Source organism: Lepisma saccharinum, chromosome 24, assembly GCF_977018435.1.
Source record: "Lepisma saccharinum chromosome 24, izLepSacc3.1, whole genome shotgun sequence".
Taxonomy (NCBI): domain Eukaryota; kingdom Metazoa; phylum Arthropoda; class Insecta; order Zygentoma; family Lepismatidae; genus Lepisma; species Lepisma saccharinum.
The window spans coordinates 39,500,931-39,526,506 of record NC_139252.1 but is presented as its reverse complement, the minus strand read 5'-3'; the positions used below and the strand labels follow the sequence as shown (position 1 = coordinate 39,526,506).

Here is a 25,576-nt window from a genome sequence, read left to right as displayed (position 1 = left end):
AGATGAGGATGAATAGTGATGAGATGGATAAAGGGACCTTCACAAACATATAGGGACGACACAACAAGAGCCCCACTGAGGTTCAGGTACCAGAGCCTTGCCAGTCTGAAACATGCAATCCAATGTGCACTACATGGAAGGAAGGTAGACATTTTGGGTGTCTTTGGAAAGGATCACCCCCTTACTCCCCACCCATTTTGTTCTTATCCTTATCAATGTAAAGAATGATTCCTGGTGTTGAAACTATTACTGTCTGGCTGCCTTAGCTGAGACCATGGACGGAAGTGTGCATGCGCCAACTGGATGTGTTCATTGGCAAAATAGGGGTGATGCACTTTGGTCAGGAAGCGGGTTCCATGAAAATGGTCTGTTGCAGAAACAACAATGAAGTTTCAAACGTAGTAACATCGCCGCCAAAATATTTTTACAAGGGTATAGATAGAACCTCGCAAGGTTTAAGGTCGATGGTGGCGATTCAGTTCCAAAACGGGGGGGGGGGGGGGAGAGGGGAAGAAAAGTTTACTTTCTCTTGGTAGACAAAGGTTAGCATTAAAAAGCCATAGTGCGGGGCCAAAAATGGAGAGCAACTGTCTCCAAAATCTGCCACTGTTTAAGCTGCTGTTTTTTTTCTTTCAGAACCTGATATCGGGACATTTTTTATCACTGGACTCCTCTGTTGCAATGTACGAACGTTGTGTTTGTGCCGAAACGATCTCAGTATGTGTATGTGTCCGTTTCACGAAGCTGTTATGCAATGGACAATCTATTCGAATGTTTTGATTTGATTTATTTTATTTTACTTCGCGTTTTGTGCCTCTTGGCTAAGATGGGGATGAGTGATGAAATGATGAAATTGATGAATGGACATTCACAAACAACCATGCCCGAGCGGGATTCGAACCCGGGACCCTTGGCATCGCAGCGCGATGTGCTAACCACTCAGCCACAGGGTCCGGCCCATTCGAATGTGTTCTCCCAGGTTTGGATATGCTCCTTTATGGTGTAGTCGCCTACTTTCGAAACAAAAATCCTAATTTTCCATCCTTGTGACTTGGATCTTCAAGATTTAGGAAGAATTCAGACCGAAGGCACACACGACGTCGTTTGCAACGAGTGACCCAATCAACATAAACTTTTCACACCGTAGCGGCACGACAGGCTGCACAAGCCCGTGTTCGATTTGTGAAATCCTCAAGCGACACGTATAGCTTGTAGCTTCGGTGTGAAACCTGGTGGGTCAATCTCATTGTCACCTTGAAACGGCAGCTCGTGTTGACCACAGAAGAAAAATATCTTGTCAACCGATGGGAATGTCCCTTAGTTTTATTCTATCTCCTTTTTCTGTGCTTGTTAATTAAACAGGCAACATCTTACGGTTGGGCATACACAAGAGATGTGCCATGCAGAAATTTTAGCGGAAAATGCAGGCTCCACCAGGCATACCGTGCCATTGCTCTACAGTGACAGCAAAAGATCAAGCGAAGCCAAGGGTGACTCGGTAGTTCACTTGGTAGAACAAACGTTGGCATGGCACGGTATATGCCAGAGACCCTGGTTTTGGAGTCATGGTCCAGCTTGCTTTTTCCGCTAAAATTTCCACATATGCAACATCTTCTTGCTTTCTCTTCTCGACATTCATAAATTTTTTTGAGTGTTTTTCCAAAACAGTTGACTTAAAAGTCCTTTTTTAACCCACGAAACTCTCGGACTGCATACAGGAAACTTGGTCCAGTCACTAATAAATCGTCACTCAAAACTTAGATTTTCAGTCGATCTGTGCAGTTTATTTCCTTTTTTTTTTTTTTTAAAAAAAAAAGATGCTCCAATGCCCATTACTGCTGAAATATTTACTTTAGAGACCTTGGATCTCTTCGGCTCATGACCCGAAACTAGCACTACACTGTCGGCAATGTCTTCAGCTTTGGACCCAAACTTGTAATAGTGGTAGACTTCAGCACTTTCCAGCAAAATGTGTCATTAGTCCCCCCCCCCCCTAATCTCTACATCTTATAAAACTGTCAATGGGCACTGACTGATCACTAATCGACTGTCACACTTACTCCTGAAGTCTTATTGAATGATTCTGTTGTACAGACCAACCGTGAAATTGAATCCGCGTATTTATATCCATATTATATTCTGGAATGTTCTGCACATAAAATGTTTTGTAGTTCGACTCCACCTCCTATTCAAGAACGTTCCCTCTCGAGTTTTTAGGAGAATTAGTAATCCAACGAATCGCCCGACTCATGGTGCTGCCTTCAACAGTGCTTTGTTGTGCAACTTCCAAATGCTGACAAATCTTTAAATAATGCTCAAGTTTGTTGCAACAACACCAAAAGAGCAAGAAAAGTTTACATACAATATTATCAATAACAGGGTTATCCCTCAGGGTTCTAGAACATTCTCCGCTTTTCCTCGATAATTATATCTCTCTTTAAATTATAATCACAATATTTTATTTCGCACACACAAGCCAAAAACCTCATTTTATCTAGTGTAAATCAAAAAATTTTGGAGGGGGCTCGAGCCCCCTGAGCCCCCCTCTGGATACGTGCCTGCCATCCATATACTATATAAGCAAAGAGAATATATCAGGAAAGTATTCATCACATCACATTAGTAGATAAACTTGTTTGTAAACATTTGATTTGATTCACAGATAATAAAATTACTGTTATTATACATAGTATTATAAATATAATAAAGTAAATGTAGTAACTGAATGGTGTGTCATTGTGTATCCTATTATATCGGGGGTGTTTTGTAGAATGTGCAACAGGGACCACAACGACGCAGTTTTCTTTGTTCTACTTCCAAACGGTTTGTTACGAATTGTAAGAGACATCACAAACACAACACAGCAAGCAGTAATAAACACAACAAGCGAACCTATACAAGTAAAGTGCCACAGGGTGGTTTGCTGAGTGTTCTACCTGCTTCCCCTCTCGCATTTGGAATCGTACTTTCCAGCTAGTTTCGTTTCCCTTGGCCGGACTGTATGAAGACAATTGGAAGCTACTTGAAATGAAGAAGGAGCAGACTCCATTCTCAAAAGTCAGTAAACAGTGGTAAGGGAACTCGATGTACTGACCATGCTTCACCCAATGGGAGACCTGTTTTCCAGGCCCTGTTCATCAGAGGGCTGTTGCACCATGTAGATTATGTCAGTAAAAAATTGAAGAAAGGTTTGTCAGAATTTGTTTTAAGTCCACTTTATACTCAGATAGACTAATCTGGATTGAACCTACTGTTTAGGCTGGTGTCCAAACCACCAACAATCTAACCCACAAATCCTTCATTTAAGATGACAGCATTGTCAATACACATCATTGGGGAGGCCTGCAAGTAAAAGTTTTACAGGAATACTTAAATTAGAATTTTTTTTATTTGCATGCCTAAATAGTGGCATTGAAAATGTACAGACATTCTCACTGTGTATATCTCACCTTGCTTCTGGGCAAATATAAAAGGGGACATAGTTTGATACCTGGTGGAGACACATAGTCATTTGGATCTCACTTTAAACTGTAGGTCTAGCCCCAATTAGCCTATCTGCATGTTAGTGAACTTAAAACAAGAACTCAAAAGAGAGATGGTTTTCTTTTTATTATAAGCAGAATAGGAGTGGGGTGATATGTCATTGTTATAAACTGCATTAATTTTTACAAGCTTTAATTTACTTTGTAAGAATGATGTGCATTTTGTGCATATTACGGGGAAGTTAATATTGCAAGAATAACCCTGGATTTCTATTGTTAACTTTCGAAAATGAACAGGGTAAGAACTAAATCCAGACTACTAAGTTATTCAAGATCTAGGTGACTGCCATTTTTCACAAGCACGTTTTCAGATTTCCACAAAATTCAATCCATGGATATGCAGTATGTAAGCAAAAGTAACAACTTTATTTCATTTTGTATGTGGCATAATGTGCATTGGAACGCACTTGATAATTAACGAAACAAGTGTATTATTGTGGTATATTTTCTTGCTGATCTGGTAATATTCATGAATATTTATTATTATTTTGTCATTTATTTCCATGAAATATTTAAATTGTCTTTTTGTTCCCCTGTGTATTATTGAATTTAATTATTTAAATAGTTTAAGCAGAATATTAAGTTATGGGCTTAGTGGTGATTATAAACAAAGTCCTTTAAAAATGACAATATGCAGATGATGACTGCCTGAATATATGCAAAATAGCAATTATATTGAAAAGTGCAAGTACTACTCCAAATGGGATACTGTTGAGTTTGTTAATTGTGTAAAGAAAGCAACCAGCACCATGAAATTAAATTCTCTGTTCTGGATTTCATGTGTTGGATTGATATTTTTTTACACATGTTTAGTGCTACACTGATTTCTGATATCTGTACTAATTTTCATAGATATTATACACTGTGCATTATACATTTTTCTCTCAATTGCAATATGAAAATGCCCAAAATTGTATTTATGTTTTGAGAAATCATTAGGTAATTATATGTATATATTTGGTGTTCTCTTTGAACAAATATACAAATTTTCAGTGCATCAAGAGCATATTGATGATAATTAGAAATATGAATAATAATGTTCAAAATATCAAACATTAATTGCACCACAGTTAAGCTTAGGACAGTTAAAATTTGTTTACAATTTGTTGTTATCTCATTGAAAAGGAATTTTATAAAGCAGTGCACTATAAGGAAACCGTACAAGTTTTTTACTGAAAAAATAATAGCCGTGTACAATATATAACATTGTTTTGTTATTGCATTCTAATGCAAAGGAATTAGTGTTTTAGTGTTTAGAATGTATTCATTGCTGTCATTACCTTATAGCTAAATACTATTCACACTTTTCAAACTAAAATTGAGGCAACAGAGTACTGTAAATTTGATGACAATGTCTGAGAATAAGGTAAGTGTTTTGAGGTCACAAGTAATGTAGAATTGAAAAGTAAATGGAATTCTGTATACTTACATGCTAGTCTTGTGAAATGCCTCTTGCCTGCCACAACTAATTATTATTGATATTGGCAACTTCTGAATAGATCTGATTACAGTTCGTTTAAAGACATTTTCATGTTGTAAAAGTGAAAAAGGATAATATGTGCAAGATTATAATGGAATGTGATTGAAAGAAGAAAGATAATTCATGTGTTGAACTTCACTTGTAGTATTTTTCCCTTCAAGACTCAAAGTAATTGAGAGACAACTCTCATTACTTTTTAAAAATAAATATTCAAATATCACAGTAACTTTCTGACCATGAAGATTCATATTTTGAGGATTTTACACCGAATCAGTGGCATACATATTTTCGAATTTTAATGTATTATTTTAACTTTTATCAGTAAGGGAAAGCCAGTTGTGTGTACAATCAAGTTTGAAATTAATATATATATTTAAAAAAATCACTTTAATTTTGGTATGTATTATATAATAGTCCTACTCCCTCATAGCTGAATGGTTAGCACTCTTGACATGATAGTTTTCATTATACTCGGACTCTTAGTAAGAAATATGTTTATGGTATCTATAATAAGTTTGTAAAAAGGCTAGAATATTTTTAAAAACACGCATTTTCCATATTCATCATTTGAAAAATTCCTACCTTTTAAATGTTTGTGTATTTAGACAAAATTACAAAAGGTCAGAACAAAATTTCCTTAATGTCTGTTGTGAAACTGTTTGAAGGGGTCCCTACGAGGCATATCACCGCCTGTGAATGTTAGAGTACGCCACATCAATCTGCCATAGTTTTGCTTAAAAGTATTATAGATTCAGTAATGAAATAATTTGAACATTAAAATAAGCATTTCGTGCGCATTTTGCAAAATGCAAAGTATTGCTCCAGTTTATACGCACTGACTCCATGGGGTTTGGGGGGGCTCGAGCCCCCAATGTTAATGATGTGGGAGCAGAGACCCTCAAATAATTTTGCTTAAGAGGATCTAATATATTATTTTGCTTCTCTTGTAAAGTTTACTCTGAATTGTGGAACATGAACTTAACTTTAAATACACATTTGAAATGTTCTAGACCATAAAATTTGGGGGCTGAGACCACTAAACCATCAACTTTGGGGGGGGGGGGGGCTGTGAACGGAGACAGCAAAACACATGACTTATTACTATATACTAAGTATATAATTATGAGTATTGTTAACATTTTTACTAAAAAGAGTTTCAAAATAATGAGGTGATATGACAATTATACCAGTATGTTTGTTGTTTAGTGAATTCTGAACAATTTGAGGTCGTAAACACGACTTTCAGGCAATATTGATATGTACGATATTTAGTTATCCTCGAAATCTCTTCCTCTAGTCCAAAGAATAAGGGGAAAATAATTCTAAAGTGTTTGAGTTTATTTAACACTGGCTTGCAGTAAAGTATGGAAGGAAAGCTTATGAAAAGTCTGGAAATGGCTAAGAACAAATGCATTATTGCTAAAGCACGGCATGCTGTGTGTTTTTTTATTATTGCAAAATTAAATTTAAAAAGTAAAATATTGTAGCAAGAACAAAAAAGTAAAACTATTTTCCTGAGATTTGTGTTAGCATTTATGCAAATTATTAAATAAAACTGTTAAATATTGTAAATATTAGTTTTTTTATGGGTATGTCAACACTAAGGTTATGCACCTGTCACATGTCCTTTCTTTACAAGTCTGTTGCAGACATTAAAACACACCCATGCCCTCGCCGGGACTCGAATCCGAGACCTCCGGATAAAAGCGACTTGAGCCGATTACCCAACACGCTCGGATACCGAGGCCGGCGTAAAACTGTTATGTTGGTCTCTTAATGTAAATACATAGCCTACTTTTAAATAAAAATGTTAATTGTTATCTAAAAACAAATGAGCAGACACACGTTTTTCATGTTACATTTAATTTGCATGAGGAATATAATAGCTGCTTAAAAACTGCTATACGAAGACGTAATTTTTATTTTTAAGAAAGGGAGGAAGTGAGTTCATTCATTTATTTCAGTGATCAGAGCACCCCCAATAATTTTGACAAGTCGGCGCCCCTGCTCCAGTCCTAAAATTGTTGCATTTTTATGTTTTATGTAGGGAATTTGTATATTGTTACTTTATTATTTGAGTATGCTAATTGGGACTGAACCTACAGTTTAAGGTGGGATCTGAACCATTATGTGCCTCCACTGGGTATTGACCCGAACCCCTTGATTACAAAGTGACAACATTGCCATTACACCATTGGGGAGGCCCTGTTACTTTATTAGAAAATGTAAGTTTTTCATATTCGTTTGTGATCTTTAGGATCTTCTCAACAGCATAGTGGTTAATGCTGTCACTGACTAATAAAGTGTTTGATTCCTTGTGGGGATGTACAGTGCTTTGGATCCACTTTAAACTATCGTTTCAGTCCTGATTAACCTAGCTGTGCATAAAATAGACTTTAAAATGCACCGAACAGTTCATAATTACAATGTCATAGGTTTGTTTTTTGATAACTTCCGTACAGTGGTGCCTTGCATAATGAACTCTGTTCCACATTATGAACTGCAGGTAAAATTGTCACATATGATTACCACCTCAGCAGATGTGCTTCATTATCTTACATGGCAGTCGATTTTTTTTAATGATTTTCATGTAGAAATCTGTCACAGCAAGTGACTATTGAAATTCACCACTTTCTTGGTTGTTGTTGGTAGGAGTAATACATATGATATTTAATTTTAATAATATATTATTTATGCTATAATTGTTATGTTTTTTTTATAAAAGGGAATTCTTATTTAACCATTATTAAATACATAAAAACTCACATCTGATACCCCTATCAATTTCAGTCCAGTTTCCTTTCTCATTATTACATTTAACATGTGAAGTGAATATTTAAAAAAAAAAAAAAATTGGTTAAGTAAGATTCTAAGTGTGGTGTTTAACTAAAATATAGTGACTTCTTATGTACATGAATTGCCCTAATGGCTTGGTCTGGAAAACCTGGAAAAGTCAGGGAATTTTGTTTTTACAAAATTGTAACTGAATATTTAAATTAAATTCCAATTTCAGAATGAAGATCCAAACCCAGCTGTGGCTAATCCTGATGACAAACTCGTTGGATATGTCGTGCCGGGGCAGTCTGGACAACCTTATCCTACTCAACAACCATATTCAGGACAACCACCATATCCTCCCCATCAACCTTATTCAATGCAGCCAAACCTCTCTGGCCAAATGCCTTACTACGGACAGTATTATCCTCAAGGACAGCCTTATTATGGTGAACCTCAACCTTATTATTCTGGTCAATACCAACCTGGGCATCAGCCATATTCATCAGAAGTGTTCTATCCTGTAAGTTAGACAGTCAACATTTTTTTCTCCACCTTTGAACAAAGAGATGCCTCTGTGGCCCAGTATTTAGTGTAATATGCTACAAAGCTAGAGTTCCCATGTTAAAGCTTGGTTGTGAATGACTGTTGATTGATTGATTACATATTGTTACTTAGCATTGCTTTTCTTCCACTTTGGCTAATTATGATAGGTTTAACCCAAGTCTCCACATGTATGTAATTATGTATCTTTGCCAGATAGCTGGAATGGATATTATAAACTTACACAGAGATCTAAGGTGTGGAAATTGTGGGGTGGCCAGAGTTTGGCTTGGTAGCTGTTATCAGGCCTGTAGCAAGGGGTACGCAAGGGGGGCTGATGCCCAGGGTGCCATGCACAGAGACAATAGTTTTTTTCTAACAGCAAAGAACATGCGACCGAGAAATATACACTTGGCAGAGAAAAGGGGCGAAGGAAAACATACAAGATGTTACTCGATCTTTGTTCGCACAAGTGATGAAGTGTCCCCTAGATTGTACTTCCTTTTGGGGTTCACCACGTGAAAATAAATGTCTCCATTTTACTCCATGCGCATCTCCACCACATGTCGCAGCCCTAATGGATCGGCACTTACTTGCTCATGTCCCTCCCCCCCCCCCAAAAAAAAAGACTGCGTTCAGGTACAAACCTGATCAGATTAAATGACAAAATGAAATGTGTTTTCTAAACCTTAACCGTCGTGATTGAGAATGGCAGACACAAGGGAAGATGGAACTTACCCTGTTCAGGCACGAAGAGTCTCGACCCCTCCCCCCCTCTCAAGACCTCCAGCACTGCTCTCGAAGTGATCTGACCCTTTTCCGATCACTGCTGGCCCTTTTTGTCCTGTCGAATTTCGCAATTGCATTACGTTAACCCCTGCAGTGACGAGACATTTACCTGAGGAACTCCTGTCTCATCATCTTTGAGTTGCGAGACTCATACCTGCACTGATAGACATTCCACACATACATGACTTTCCCTATTTGACCTCATCAAGAAAAGATTTCTATCATAAATCGTTTTCGATTTATGAAGTTAACATGAAGTTGTCAATGAAAAAGAAATTGCAAAAATGGTCAATTTTGGTAGGATAATTATTATTTTTTTCAATCTGAGTTAAATAATTTTAGATTACAAATTTTTCTTCTAAGGACATACTGCACACTGTATTATTTAATATTGTAATTATTATTCTTAACCCTTTTCCCCCCCTTCTTTTACTTGTAGGTTTATATTTTGGTAACAAAACTGAAATTTTCTCTTTCCCAAAGTAGTAGTGATTGTGCACTTTTAAAGATGTTCTTCAGACACTAAGATGTAACCAATATGTAACACTACAGCTACAAATTTTGTAGCTAGCTACAGTAGCTTCGCTTCAAGTAGCACTCTACTTCCGACCACTGGATATACTTGTTCAATTTCTCTCTGTGTACAGACAATCCTTGGTACATATTTCAACTTGTGCTATATACAGGGACGTAGCTAGGTTGATCGGTTTTTGTGGCCCGAATGTCAGAAAAATCTCAATCAAATCATTAAGAAAATTAACAACAATGTGCTAACCACTCCGCCATCTTCCTTGAGTAATTATACAAATGATAACAGAAAGCACTTTAGAATTTGAAAAGCTAATGTATCTAAAGCGTGAAGATCATTGTTAATAATTTAGTATATACCTCGTTATCTTCAATAAATGAGGGGTGGCTTATTCTTCATTATAGCCATGTGTTAGCGGAAATCTTCCTTCCCCTGAAGTTTCATCTTGCAACTTTTATCACAAGCACCACACTATGACTGTCTCCGTAATCTGAGACAGGAATGAAAATTGTTTCCAAAGAGCTCCGGAAGGAGTAACGTCGATCCCGAGGGACATCTGTCACCGATTACCAGTCAATCAGCCCGAATTTTGACCCGGCAGGGAGGAAAAGTACATTTTCAAAAGACCTCCGAATTCCCTTAACGGGCTATAAAATCATTAGCGGCAGCTCCTGTGTTGCATCTGTTTTCGACAGGCAAGCAGTAGAAGAATGAGTACAAGTCTTCATGGTGCGAGAAACTTGGGAGCAGTGTTTCAAACTGTAAGCAAAGTTTACTGAAGAACAATTTTGCAATATTTGCCATCAAATTAAAATTTCCAGTAAAATACAGAAACATTTGCTGGGGCCCCGTGGACGTTTGCGGGGGCCAGTGCCCCTGCGGGCCCCCCTAACGACGTCCCTGGCTATATATTGTGTTTTATAATTGTAATATATTAATTTTAATGTCAACTGATTGCAGAGACCATCTTCAAATAGAGATATGACAAGATCAAACTTTGATCTAGAGAATCAACAAGTAAGGCAAGAATCTTTTGGGTCGTCATTTGGAGACATAAAAATCAGACATGCCTTTATAAGAAAAGTGTTTTCCATCCTAACGGCCATGCTGACAGTTACTGTAGGCATGATTGCCCTATTTATTTTCGTGTAAGTAACAGTGTTGTTATTCAATGAACTCTTTTCACAGTGTTCCTGTAGCTGTTAACTGGAAAAGTTAAGGTTAAATGAAGGGCCTGTGGTTAAAACATGGTAAGTGGCAGTTTGGTCATTATTAAGTTTATTAAGCAGTAAGGTTATTAGAGTCCTCCTCCGTGGTCGTGCGGTCTAAGGCACCTTGCTTTGGTCGGCGGCTGCGGGATGGTATCCCTGGTTCAATCTCCGGGAATTTTCGGCCTGTGTATAGGGCCGGTGGCAACCCACCATCGTGAGGAAATTGGGGAGCTTTGAATGAGTAAGCGTAATCCGGTCGCGTAGACCTACTACAATGGCTGGGGATACGTCGGACTGTTCCAATCCTGGTTGAAGATCTCCACACTTAGAGGTGACAAGAGAAAGCGTGGGAGGGAGACCGGAAGCTGGTAGGTAAGCCAAGGCCCTTCATGGGCTGTTACACACAGGAAGGTTATTAGAAGCTATGCTGTAGATAAATTGTTTTCATGTATTTACCAATTTCAGAAGTGTTCAATGAATGCAATCCAAATTGCATCTCATGGTCATTAAACACAAAAGTGGACATTGGCTGTATTTACTTTGTAACTCAATAATGACCAAAATGTCACCATGTTTTACCCCCAAGTCATTCAAATATGATAATAATAATAATAGCTTATATTATTGTATGTATGTGTTGAACTAATAAAACGTAAGACATAGAACAGTATATTAAGCATAACATATTTACATTTCATTACATTTCAAATTGCACGCAGGTGGATTTTTGTTTGAACTGTGCTCCTCTGGAGTCATTGAAAGTATCTTGTTAGTTTTCGATTCCTTTTCCAGGTAGGATTACTTAATTTTAGATGTCAAAGGGAATGATCAGCATCTACTCTTCCATCAAGTAATGATTTTTGTTTTGTTAGTCTTAGATGTCCACATCACTAGTATTACTAATTAATTGTGTCTGTGCAGCCCCAATAACAATAACATAGTTTCAAGTTCTGTTTTCTTTAATCTGAAATTATTATTCCTCTTCATTACAGCCCTGACATTAAGTTGTATGTTCAAACCCATCCTCTTATATTGACCATGGCATAGTAAGTATTTAATATATGAATTCTCATAATCAAAAAGTTTAGAGCACACATATTTCTTGTGAATAATATTATTTGTAAGAACTTTAATTTTAGTGGTTAACATTTGTTCGTTTGCACAACATTTCTATGTACTGTACATGCATCTTTTTCAAGAGTCAAGTATACAATAAAAACTAATGTCAGTTACGAAATATAATAGGTAACAGTCCTATAACAAAGTAGAGGACAGTATGTTCTTGAATCAATTACTGGCTGCAGGCAGGCCCGTAGCTAGGCAGGGGCCAGGGGGCTCAGGCCCCCTCTGGCACTGCCGCCAGAGGGGGCTAATTTGTTTGCAGTGAAGAGTGAAAATGTAGACAGCAGATATATTTGGCTCACAACTTGATGAAAAATAAATTCACAGAATATGAACAGCAGCTAATATATTTGGTTATTATTGTTTATGAGCCGAAGTCTAAGTAGCGGCAAGTATTTAGAAGATTCTCTAGACCAGTGGTTCCCAAAATGTGCACCGCACCGCCTTGGGAATCTGTAGCTAGCTTACAGGGAGCAGTGAAATGTTCCAATATTTTCATAGAAATGATATGATTTTTCTAAATATGTGCTTATTTAGGTACTTTTTTACAATAAGATATTTCTGAATTTGAAGCAAACCAACCACACTAAACGAGCGTTGCAAATGATAGATAGGTCAACATTCTGACTTGGGCACCGCGGAAAAATCTTGAAATACTAAAGGCGCCGTGATACGAAAAAATTTGGGAATCCCAGTTCTAGATTTTGGAAATTTCTTCCAGAGAGGAGCCTCTTTATCTGTAACTTTCCAACCCCTGTTGCAGCCTTTCGTTTGAAAGAAATCTGTGACATTGACATCATCATCCACATTCCTTCCACATCTGCGTCAAATGTCAGTAGATCCCAAGTTTTGGGAACCAAGGGGAGTCTTATTGTGTCTGTTGCTGGGGTTGGAATGTACGGTAGGAACTATGATTGAATTGAATATTGTTCATTTTTAATTGCATGATATAAGTAATTGTGTCATCAAAAATAGTATAGAGTGTGCATTAAGGGATGGTGTCATTACCAGTCGAATAACACTTCAAGAGATGTTTTAGAAGATATACAAATACTAGTTTTTTCAATATCTCTAAATTTTATACTTTACATTAACTTAATGAACCCGACACACATAATTTACCTTCATTTATTACTGTTAAACTTTAGAAAAATTAACTTTGTTTATAAGCCCCCCATGAGACCAATTCTGGCTACGGGCCTGACTGCAGGTAATTTTTGCTTGTCGTGAAAGATTTTTTCACTTGTTTGGGTTTTTTTTTATACGATCAGTCAGACATGGAATTCTGAACAGCCCTTGGGGAGATTTCAGACCGAAGCAACAAGCTACACATGTCGCTTTGGAATGAGCCAATCAACAACAACGTTTCATGCCACAGCAGCATGACAGGCCAGACAATCCTGTATTCGAGTGTTGAAATCCTAAAGTGACACATGTATGTCTCTTGTTGCTTCGCTGAGAAATCTCACTTAGAACATGACTAATTTAAAACTAAATCATATACTTTCACCTGGTAATACATTGATTAGGTAATAGTGTAATAGTGTGGAACCTTAATATTATTTTTTGGGGGGGAGACAAAGGTGAAAAAACAACAACATAAAATGCAGGAAAATGTATAATTAGGAAAAGTTTTACATATTGCTTTATTGGGTTTTGATTGATTTGGTCTAATTTACTTCACATTCCTGCCACTTTTTGGCTAATCACGACAATGAGGATGAGTGATGATATGATGAAATTGATGAATGGATACTCACAAAGAACACCCATGCCCAGGCTGGAATTCGAACTTGGGACCTGTGTGCTTTATTGGGACCATGAAGATGAATATACAGGGTTTTCTATACATTTCCTATAACTTTGTAACAAACAGAGATATTTCATTGAAATAAAGTTTGTACTTCACACTAGTCTTTACAGTTTTAACTGACAACACTTCATATCTGCACTTCTCATTGCCCCCACCTCCAACTGGGCACCATTCACATCGATGCATTCCTGCAATCTCGTCCTGAAACCCTGAATGGCTTTCCGGGGCTGCTTATCCAAAATGCCACGCGATGACTGCAGATATCTTTGCTTTAAGGTCTTTAAGGTCATCCTGATCTCTTGCCTTTTCCTCATACACTTCCATTTTGACATATCTAGGGTTACCAGATCGCTATAAGAGAAATGTAGGACATGTTGTCCCAAAATGTAGAACTTTATGTTAAAATGTAGGACACAAAACATTCGCAATAAATAATACATATTTCTACAGATACACTATGTGCTAATTTAATATCAGAACATTGGTAGGTTAGATAAATTTAAAATTAGTTACAACTATATATTTTATAGCTAATAATAAATACAAGATGCTTACTTTCAATGCAATATTGAAATATTTTGATATGTACTATTTACCTTCCAAAATATGTTGTTCTTACCACACTCTTGTGATTTATTTTTAGTGTAATATTCTTTACCACGTACATTCCACTTGTATGTTGTACCAATTTGAGAAGGAAATTTCCAATTAATTTCATCATGCTGGCTGTGTTTGTAAGTATTGTTTAATATTGTTAAGTTGTATCTAATTTCCAATATGGATTACAACTCTGAATTTCGAAGATGATCAAGAGGTTTTCTCGGGATATCAACTAGGTGATTTCCGGAGAGGCTTTCGAGAGCTAACGTCACTCTCATCTTCACTGATTGAAGTACAGAGATGTTTCAGGGTAAGGTTATAAGTATTTGGTGTGGGAGGGGTCTGGTGTCCCTGTTGAGGTTTTCCTTTTCCCTGGGGATAACTTGAACACGAAAAATAAAGATAAAATTCGAATGAAGAATCTTACTCTGTACAAGAAGGGACCTAAAAACTCAGCAGTTGATCTGTATAACAAGTTGCCCAGAGAGTTAAGACATGAACCAAAAGTGGAAAAGTTTAAAAATCAAATCAAAACCATGCCAATTAAACATTCATTTTACAGCATACAAGAATATATAGAGGCAACACTCATCTTTTGAATGCATACAGACATATCTATTGAACAGTGTGAAGGACTCCAGGTCTTGTGTATGTGTAATCAGAATAAATGTTAAAAGGTATGGTTAGTTACCATACATGCAGAGCTTGCTGTTGCCCATCAAACTGAAATTGTCAAGTATAATAGCTTTATATGCAAGGGTTATAATACACCAATATACATCTGTGCATCTTATGTCAAAATTACCAAACTTTGTTATCGTGTATTTCTATTTGACATGTCCTATACTACAGATGTACCCACTTGTACAAAATTGCAGTCCTTGGATGCAAATAAATCATATCATATCATATTGCTTCTTTTGCTATTGCCTTAACAGGAACACCAACTGGACCCAGCCTGGCTAGCGATAGTCGACTGGGAGCATGGATGTTGGAGAGACGGCACCTGATTGGCCCGCCTCCTACACCGGACCACTCCCACACCAATAACCTTACCCTGACACATCTCTGTACTGCAATCCCTGAAGATGAGAGTGACAGCTCTCAAAAGCCTCTCCGGAAATCACCTGGTTGATATCACAAGAAAACCTCTTTATCATTTGCTGCCAGGAAAGCTATTGAATTTTGAATTTTGTTTTCACATTATAGCTGCAATCCTGTAACGTCATAATAGATAGAATATTTGATACTTGTTGAGGGTATGCACCCTGGCTATCTCACCCCTCAACACCAATAGGCCATGGATGATTTTGTACCAAAATTTTAGTTAGAATGACCGACCATCTAACAGAACTGTAATTGTATTTGTCTTATGATTTTGTGAATTATGCTTACAGCAAGTGTGATATTTGAAAAGTTTCCAGTGGAGGGGGGGGGGGGGGAGAATTCCGGTAACTGCTCTCGAAATATTGAGATATTATATAAATTATAAAAAATGGAACCTGAATTTTTCATTTCTTACGGGACCAAGATGAAAATGCAGGAAAATGTGAAATTCAGGAATGCAAAGTCTGGTTTCCACTGCATAATTCCCTCAGCCCAACTTTAAATACCACTCTGAATACAGCTGTAGTTCTAGATGTATGTATGTATTGCTTTGATTGTAGAGTTCTTCTAACGTATGGTTAATAACAAGTGAATTGCTTTTTGGAGAAAGATGAAACATAGTTAATCACTGTCAAAACGACGAAGATTATTTTAGTAGTAATTACTCAAGTAACTGACCAAATTCATTTCTTCACTATGATTTAGTCAGATTGTTACGTTCCAATTTCTGGATAAAAGTTTGCAACCCTAATTGCACAGTGGTAATTAGCAGTGATCAGAATGTAACATTTTACATTCCTACAGCTGCAACTACTTTACCAAAAAGTAGCTCACTACGCTGCTCATGTTCTCTACTCACTACTTTTGTGCTACTTTCACATGAAAAAAAAATAAACAGTAATATGGATAGTCCAAAGGAGTCCTTAGTAATTGCACTTACTAGATAATAGATTCTGTTATTTATTATCATGAAATATATTTTCATAGCAGTCTTACCTCTGTGACTTATTTTTACCGTAGGGTTTGTAATGTGCCTAGCCTATATAAGTGACATATCAATTCAATTATTTTATCTTAGTATTGCAATTAGGATGCTACCAAGTTCATGTTTATGACAATAAACAAATGTAATTTGTTCGAATTATTTATGTGTATGTATGAACATATTTTTATTGATAATAATTTTATTTTTAATAGAATAATATGAAGCCAGTATTTTAAATGAATTACATGTGAATGGTGATTTTCTTTTACTCTTTCAAGGATGATAATTGTCATGAACATGATCGATATTCAGAGTGTATAGTTGCTTTACTACTGCTACAGCCCGACCCTGTGGCCGAGTGGTTAGCACATCGCGCTGCGACGCCAAGGGTCCCGGGTTCGAATCCCGGTCGGGCTTGGTTGTTTGTGAATGTCCATTCATCAATTTCATCATTTCAGTACTCATCCCCATCTTCGCAAATTAGCCAAGAGGCACAAAACGCGAAGTAAAATAAACTAAATCAATCAATCAATCAATCAACTACTGCTACTTTTGGTGACAAAGGCCACCAAAATTAATAAAACCTGTACAAGTAAGTTTCGCGGAAAAAGTTGGTAACTCGCTTATGTCTTATTATTATCATTATCAACTGAGTCTTTTATTCCCTTTATTAACTACATTTTAGTAGTTTGTTTCCTGGGTTTGTTTCCTAGTGAGGTCGCATTTCAGTAGTTTAGATTTCACTTTCAACTCCAGATTCAATCCCAATTAGCAAGAATTCTCAATAAAATGTACTTAACACAATAACTTTTATTGAAGTGTTGGTGTTTTATTTGATTACAGACACTTTCATTATCATATCTCACGGCAGCAATCTCGACTATCTATGAAACAGACACTGTGCTTATGGCTTTAGGAGTTTCAACAGGAGTCTGTGCAGCAGTAATGCTTTTTTCTATACAGACAAAGGTAATGTGGAATACTCAGGTATTTTATTTCTATTACATGTACATACGGAATAATTTATATGGGTTTAGCGTTAGTAAATATTCTTTGTTTTTTTAATCTGTTCAAGAAATGGAGAGCACAGCTTGACCAAAATAAAAATTATCCTGTGGCGCTGTAGTCACAGGACTCACAGGCACAAGAGATGGGGGGAATTAAAAGGAGAAAACAAATGACTGTGCACTTTAGTTTTTAAGTTTGCCAGGTCATTCTTATCTAGGTTAAGCTGTAATTACATTTTTTCAGAGTGGTTTAGTGAAATGATATATTCACATGCTTCATGGTATAGTTTATTTTATTTCCATAGGTCGTCACTAGGTGCATATGGACAACTCCTGTTTACATTTTATATTTTATAATTATTTTTCACTAATATATTGTCTAGGTATATATTGAAACATTCCATGTTTATTAACTTTTTATAAGCTTTTATATTAATTTCATATGCTTTTTCGAGTTTGGGGATATTTGGGGGATGCTTGTATGAATCAACATGAAGAAGGTGCAGTAAGTGGGGGGAAAGCTATGTAAATTATACTAGCTGGAGCAATAGCAATGTCCCCATTTCAGGCACTGCATAAATCATACTTTATATTAGTCACAGTTTGAATATCCCCAGCTTTTAAAATTAGATAAATACATAAAAGATAATTGTAATGTAAAGTGATATATTTAATTACATATAATGTATTTTTCACTTTGTTAACTTGCTACTTACTGTCAATTATAATTAATGTAATATTGTCATTACAAGTTAACTGAACTCTTCCTTTTACATACACACACTCTCACTCTCCTTCCCTCTTCTCTCTCTTTCACTCCCCTTTCGCTCACTCATGGAGATTCAAGGTTTAAGTCCCACCATAGATCATCCATCAGTTGCATCTAATCAACATTCATACTGATCATTGTGATTAGCCTAAGAGCCAGAAAAGTGATATCAAATAAGAAGTACACCAGTGGCGAAGCTAAGGCGTAAATACTGGGTAGGCTGAAAAATCTGCTTGTTGGTCACAAAAGTATAAATTACTCTTTCCTTGAAGCCTTGATCAATAGAAAGTTCTTTAACCAGTTTTTTTTCAATGGCTATTGTACTGAGAGAACTTAATCTTTCATTTTTCATTGAATTACGGAGATAATTTTTTACTCTCTTGAGGGTGCCCATACTTCTTTCGGAGGAAGCTGCTGTAACAGGGAATGTCAAGACCAACTTGATAAGTTGTGTTACTTCTTTGTAGATTGTTTGAAGATCATTGATAACTATGAATTTTAGAAGGTCTGCAGGAGGTAAATGCTTTTCTTCATCAGCATAGATATTCTTTAATTCATTTAATTAACTTACTTGTATTAGAGCACCCTGTTAGCCAAGGATATTTCTTATACCATGAAAACTGAAACTTTCTATTTTGTCTTCCTCCATCTGCTACTTTAATATCTAAATATGGTGTCCATCGCCTATCTTTGTAAGCACATTTGGTTTCATAGTCCAACTTGAAAATGGTTCCTCTTTTAATTCCTCAAACAATGACGTCAATGTTCTCTCAGTATCAGCCATTTTTATAACATAAATACACTATGTGACACACACACACACACGTGCATGCACTTGAAGTAAATGAACATTCAACAATGCAGCGCGTGAACGACTCACTTTGCACAAGAAGACTAAAAGCACAACAGGTTGGTTTTGAGGCTAGCCGCTTTCACCCAGCAAATCGGTGGTCCCCTCCCACCTACACAGAGCTCACGCTGTAGCTGCCTTTTTACCGCGAGGCTTTTCGTCAAAAGCCTCACAGTTCGGACCGAACACGCTCTCCTCTTTCTGGCCTGACTGCCGAGACATCTGGAAGGATCGGCGGAACCAAATGTTCGGATTACATACTTTAATTCGTTTTAATGAACTTTGATTGTTACAGGGTACAAGAACATTTTAATTTCAACATTTTTTGGGTAGGCCATTCTTATCTAGCATTCTTATCAAAAGCCTCATAGGAGCTTCGCCACTGAAGTACACAACACACAAAAAAGCACAACCTACTGCAAATAATAAATAACCTAAAATCATAATAACTACTTATTTTTTTCTGACAGTAAAAACTTCTCACATCAATTGCCAGCAACATACTTGTTAAAAATCAACACAAAACATACAAGCAGCACAATAAAAAAAAAAATTTAGAAGTTTTTCCAAGCTTTCGATTCCATCTTGGAATCATCATCAGGGTTGGTCGAGTGACGACGAAGTGGACACGGTTGAAATTCCACTGGCAGATTTCTTCTCACAACAGAAAGTTGTCAAATGAATTGTGACCACACGTTACATAAAATTTATGGCAAACTAGATAATATCATAGGATTTAATTTAATTTATTTGTACAACCAGAATGTTTTTTCTTGTCTTTCAGTGTGATATTACTGGCTGTGGAGGTTTACTTCTTGTGATTTCTGTGGCATTTATGATATTCTTAATCATTGGCATCTTTCTACCCCATAGTAAAACACTAAATGTTGTATATTCAGCAGTGGGATGCATTGTTTTTTGTCTGGTAAGTATTGTTTTCAGTGTGGGTAAGTTAAGTTGCCTAGTAGTAGAATACTGTGTATCAGTTGTGCCCTGTTTAGCTAAATATAACGAGGTTAATATTAAAAACGACTTCTGCATAGCTAAATCGTTAGTGCTCTTACCTTTGGTGCGAGCGGTGCCGGATTTGATTCCTAGTGGGAATCAGCATTCACCCAGAGTTGTGAGGAAAATTTGGGAGCTACTTGGAAAGAAGAAGTAGTGGACTCCAGTCTTGACACCCGGAACACAGCAGTGATGAGTTTCGATGCACTGACCATGCATCACCTAATGAAAAAGCCATTCTGGAAGACCCAGTCCCTTAGAGGGATGTTGCACCATGGATTTTAGTTAGTTAAATCTTAAAAACTATCATTTTTTTCTAAATAAGTTGACAGCTATTTTCAGTTCACAATCACAAATTGGAAATGTTAGTCATATTGCCAATATTTTTACAGGTATAATTTTATCTGCTAATTTTATTAAAAAGTTGTCTTATTTTGTCATTCTTGTTATCAATTTAAGGAGGATACACTTCAAGCACACAATTAAAGACTAAATGAGAAAAGTTTGAGAGTCAAGAATGAAAAATGAGGAGAAATGCAATTTATTGTTTGAAAAACTCAATATGCTGACCAAGGCAGAAATTTAATTTATTATAAAACATAAACTAAACGTAACGTTTCAACCTTCTAGCAAGGTCTTCTTCAGACTCTGTACCAAGTACAAATGTAACAAGGTACACAACAGGATGATATATGTACACAAAAAAAAGAGAATGGGGTTGGACTCTTTATCTCACACTCTATTTCCTTCATTCTTCTTCCTTCTTCTCTCCTCTTCCTCTCTTGTCCTTTCCACTCTTTCCAACACCTTCTTCCATTCTTTGTTTAACTTCAGTCCCCCATTCCAGTTCATTGTATCTTCATCACCTTTCTTCTCTATTTCCTTGGACTCCTTCCATTTTCTCACTAGTATTCTCTTCTCCTTTCCTATCTGCTTAGCCTCATCTCACTCTGTCATGTCCTGTTTCTCTCATGTGTTTAAATATCTCATTTATCTCTCTCTCTTAAGTCGTACATCATCCCTATGTTATTTCAACCTGTTTTTCAGCCTCTTTTTCGTTTCTCCTATGTACACACTCTGACATTCTTTACATTTCACTTCGTAGATAATCCCTTCCTCTTCCTCTTCTCTGTTTTCCTTAGGTTCTAGCCTAAGCCCAGCATTGGCTGAATTGGTTGTGAATGAATGGGAAAAGAAAGTGATAGAAAAAGGAGGTGATAAAATGATTCTGTTTTGCAGATATGTGGATGATTGTTTTGGCATATGGAAGGGAACGAAGAGGCAGCTCGACATATTTGCCAAAGAAATACAAGATGAAGAAAAAGGGATATTATTGGAACTCGAATAAAAGAAGAAGACAAGATTAGCTACCTAGATATATTGATGAAAAGGAAGAGAGGACAAGAAATTGAAACCGCTTGGCATCAGAAGAAGTGTGCAGCAGGGGTATTCGCCACAAAAGAAGTGATGTAAGTGAGGTGACAAAAATAAATTTTATAAAGAATATGGAGGACAGAATGAAGAAAATATGCACGAAAGAATGTGAAAAAGAAGGCAAAATAAATAGCCTATAGAAACAGCTGGAAAAGAATGACTATGAGAAGGAGGACATAAACAGAAGAAGGAAGAAAAGTGGCAGGGGAGAATTGGAAGAGAAAGAAAAAGAAAAAGAGAGGAGGTTTGGAATAAGGAGTATGGCGAAGTACACAGAAAAGATATGCAAAGTGCTTAGAAAAGCGGGCATTAAAACTTTCAGGAAGGGAGGGAGAAGCATCTTAAGAATAGCGAAGAATGCAAACAAGAAAAAGGAAAACAGAGAAGAGGAAGAGGAAGGGATTATCTACGAAGTGAAATGTAAAGAATGTCAGAGTGTGTACATAGGAGAAACGAAAAAGAGGCTGAAAGACAGGTTGAAACAACATAGGGATGATGTACGACTTAAGAGAGAGAGAAATGAGATATTTAAACACATGAGAGAAACAGGACATGACATAGAGTGGGATGAGGCTAAGCAGATAGGAAAGGAGAAGAGAATACTAGTGAGAAAATGGAAGGAGTCCAAGGAAATAGAGAAGAAAGGTGAAGAAGACACTATGAACTGGAATTGGGGGACTGAAGTTAAACAAAGAATGGAAGAAGGTGTTAGAAAGAGTGGAAAGGACAAGAGAGAAAGAGGAGAGAAGAATGAAGAAGAATGAAGGAAATAGAGTGTGAGATAAAGAGTCCAACCCCATTCTCTTTTTTTTGTGTACATATATCATCCTGTTGTGTACCTTGTTACATTTGTACTTGGTACAGAGTCTGAAGAAGACCTTGCTAGAAGGTTGAAACGTTAGAGTCCAACCACATTCTCTTTCAAGTGAAAGTACAGGTGACAAGTGAAAGCCACCTGCTAGATTGTTCCAGAACTACTTTCTAACAGTCTCGAGGGGACTATTTTTGTGTATATACAGGGTGGCTCAAAAAGTCACTTAACACCCCCATTACAAGGCCACTGCAGCGCGCAACATGGAAATGGTGATGACCAATCGTTATCAGGTAAAGGGGGAACCACATTGACGCCACCCGTGCGGTCGGCGGCCATCTTGATGTCCGCCATCTTGAATTCAACTTCAGAATTTTAAATTGGAAGGGTGTGATATGATACATCAAATTTTGATATCTGCCATCTTGAATTCAACTTCAGAATTTTAAATTGGAAGGGGGTGATATGATACATCAAATCAGGCTAGAATTTCAAGAGAAATGCAATGGTGAAGGTTTTTTTCGACTTATCTTTAACCAGTAAAGAGTTATGACTGAATTCTTGTACCAATTTGCTCCTTTTCGAGGTGTTACAAAAATACCTTAAAATTTGTTTAGCGCATTGGTAATGCATCGAGATCAAAGTGATGTCTAGGGAGAGAAGTTCGCATGCCATTGCACAAGATTTTAATTGGATACATCCATGAAGAGCTGCACATTATGAATGGTTGTCACGAACAATTTACAGTGTAACGCTTCCATTGAATTAAAAGTCCTTCACAGTGACAAGGCTAATGTTTATGTTCATAAAAAAGTTCAAAAACAGAATATTCGATGCTTTTTTATCTGATAACCCATTTTTGACAGATCAAAGCTGAATGTGCTGGTAAGTTAATGGTGTGGCGTGCTGTGTGGAACACGATTGGTTAGTCAATTTTCCATCAACAGAACCTTAAATGCTTAGGGCTACTTGGATTTGTTAAATAAACAGGTTTTTTCATCCTTGCTTATGGAAGAAGGTACTTTTTACAGAGTTTTTTTCAATAGGGAGGATCACCAGAACACTATGGGAACGTTGTGAAGCAGTTTCTGTCCAAAGTTAGTTATCAGATAACAAGCTAATGTAGCTGGACTCATTTTGGTAACAGCATTTTCGCCTTTTAGAATATCACAAATTGTTTTCAATTGTTTCAAGTCCTCATTTGCACTCACTACCCGTTAGCACTTTTCCGCAACAGCTCACCCCTTTTCTCCTGGCACTTCCAACATCTGCTGCATAGATTCCTTGAAGATTTTCATGGATGCTATAATTGTAATTGTCTCTGGCAATGCACCATAATGTGCAAAAGTAAACTTGAATAGCACAGGAGTTTTTTCACTTCACGAATTGAAGCGGCTTCATTTTCTGGAAGAGCATCGATCACCTCACTGATTTTTTGAAGGTTGTTAGCATAATATATAGCTGCTGATATCCAGGTTCCCTGTCTCATCAAGACTGGTTGCTGAGGTAAACTAAGCTCAATCGCAACTTCCTGAAATTTTCGGGTTCGAGAGGGAGATTTCAGAAATATTTTCTTTGTGTTCGAAATCAACCTGTCCACTTCAGCAGTCAATCATGCACAAGAAATGTTAACCGAAAGGCAATATCCTGACTCAGCATGAAATACTTTTTTCTCACACTTTTCTCCTTCAGCAATGTTGAAACATGCGTGAGTTCAATATTACTTAAATAAGGCGAAAATTATTCACATAATAAGCGGAAGAAAAATAAATGCCAACAACGTTTTTTGGGAGAAAAATAATTTATATACACATTTTTTTTTAAAAAAATGTCAAATTTCATTGAAAAAGGCAAAAAAAGGCATTATAATTAAAAATAGGCAGTGGGGTCCCAAATAGGCAAAATAGGCAAAATGAAAAGGCTTCCAAAACATTCGAAACAACATAAGAAACGTATATCCGGAAAAATTTTATCAATATATGCAGTAGATAAAAAGAGGCATTTTGCCTAACTTCCGGGCTCTATTCATAAATGTTAAAGTAATTGAAAGTTTTTAAAGTAACTACTTAGGACTGAGCTGATACAAATTCTGATTTGATACTCCTACAAAGTATTGTAAAAATTCTAATTTGTCCAAAATGGTTATAAATGTTAATATTTATTACATTACAACTACGACCACATCACTCTGCCAAAGTTTTACGTTAAAATATTCAAAGATTAACCTAAGAGAGGATCAAAATATCAATGCAGTGATTTCATCACACACAATATTGATGTAGAATTAATGAAAATTTATTTGGAAATAAGAATAAAAGTAGTGGGAAAGTATATAGGATGAGCACCACTTACAAGTGTAGAAAGTATGAACCCCCCTCAGGCAGATTTGTTTACACTTAAAACTAGCTCAACATGCCCATATGAGCTTTTTGCTCAAGTGTGGAACCCTGTCTAATCCAAGATTTTTGTAAAAATGCCTTCTGGAATTTCTCAGAAAGTATGAACCCCCCTCAGATTGATGTGCCTATACTTACAAAAGGCACTTCTGTGGGATTGTTGTCCATAAATTTGTCAAAAATATGCCCCTCTTGATATTTTTTTTTGGCCACACTTAAAACTAGGCCAAAAATACTCATATGAGCCATGCACACCCACCCACACATATTTACTATTTCTGCTTATACAGTGTAACTTAGAATAAACAAAATTCAACAAGACAGGACCAGTCCAAACAAAATTCAACAAGACAGAACACAATATTACAGGTTAGGACCAGTCCAAACAAAATTCAACAAGACAGGACACAATATTACAGGTTAGGACCAGTCCAAACAAAATTCAACAAGACAGAACAAGAATAGACAAGATTCAACAAGACAGAACAAGAATAGACAAAATTCAACAAGACAGAACAAGAATAGACAAGATTCAACAAGACAGGACACAATATTACAGGTTAGGACCAGTCCAAACAAGATTCAACAAGACAGGACACAATATTACAGGTTAGGACCAGTCCAAACAAAATTCAACAAGACAGGACACAATATTACAGGTTAGGACCAGTCCAAACAAAATTCAACAAGACAGGACAAGAATAGACAAGATTCAACAAGACAGGACACAATATTACAGGTTAGGACCAGTCCAAACAAAATTCAACAAGACAGGACACAATATTACAGGTTAGGACCAGTCCAAACA

At 36.7% G+C, this 25,576-nt stretch overlaps 1 protein-coding gene across 2 annotated transcripts in view; it reads left to right on the top strand.

The window, feature by feature from the left end:
• The first annotated feature begins 4,628 nt into the window (after positions 1-4,628).
• Positions 4,629-25,576, top strand: part of LOC145978215 (protein lifeguard 2-like) — a 39,048-nt gene continuing 18,100 nt past the window's right edge. The window contains exons 1-7 of one of the 2 annotated variants that reach the window (XM_083110673.1): positions 4,629-4,908; positions 8,036-8,320; positions 10,619-10,806; positions 11,862-11,915; positions 14,448-14,538; positions 17,340-17,465; positions 19,907-20,047. In XM_083110673.1, the coding sequence (XP_082966799.1) occupies positions 4,888-4,908; positions 8,036-8,320; positions 10,619-10,806; positions 11,862-11,915; positions 14,448-14,538; positions 17,340-17,465; positions 19,907-20,047 (906 nt within the window). In that variant the 5' untranslated portion in view covers positions 4,629-4,887. The remainder of the gene's footprint in view (positions 4,909-8,035; positions 8,321-10,618; positions 10,807-11,861; positions 11,916-14,447; positions 14,539-17,339; positions 17,466-19,906; positions 20,048-25,576) is intronic. The other variant, XM_083110674.1, reaches the window with a different exon arrangement.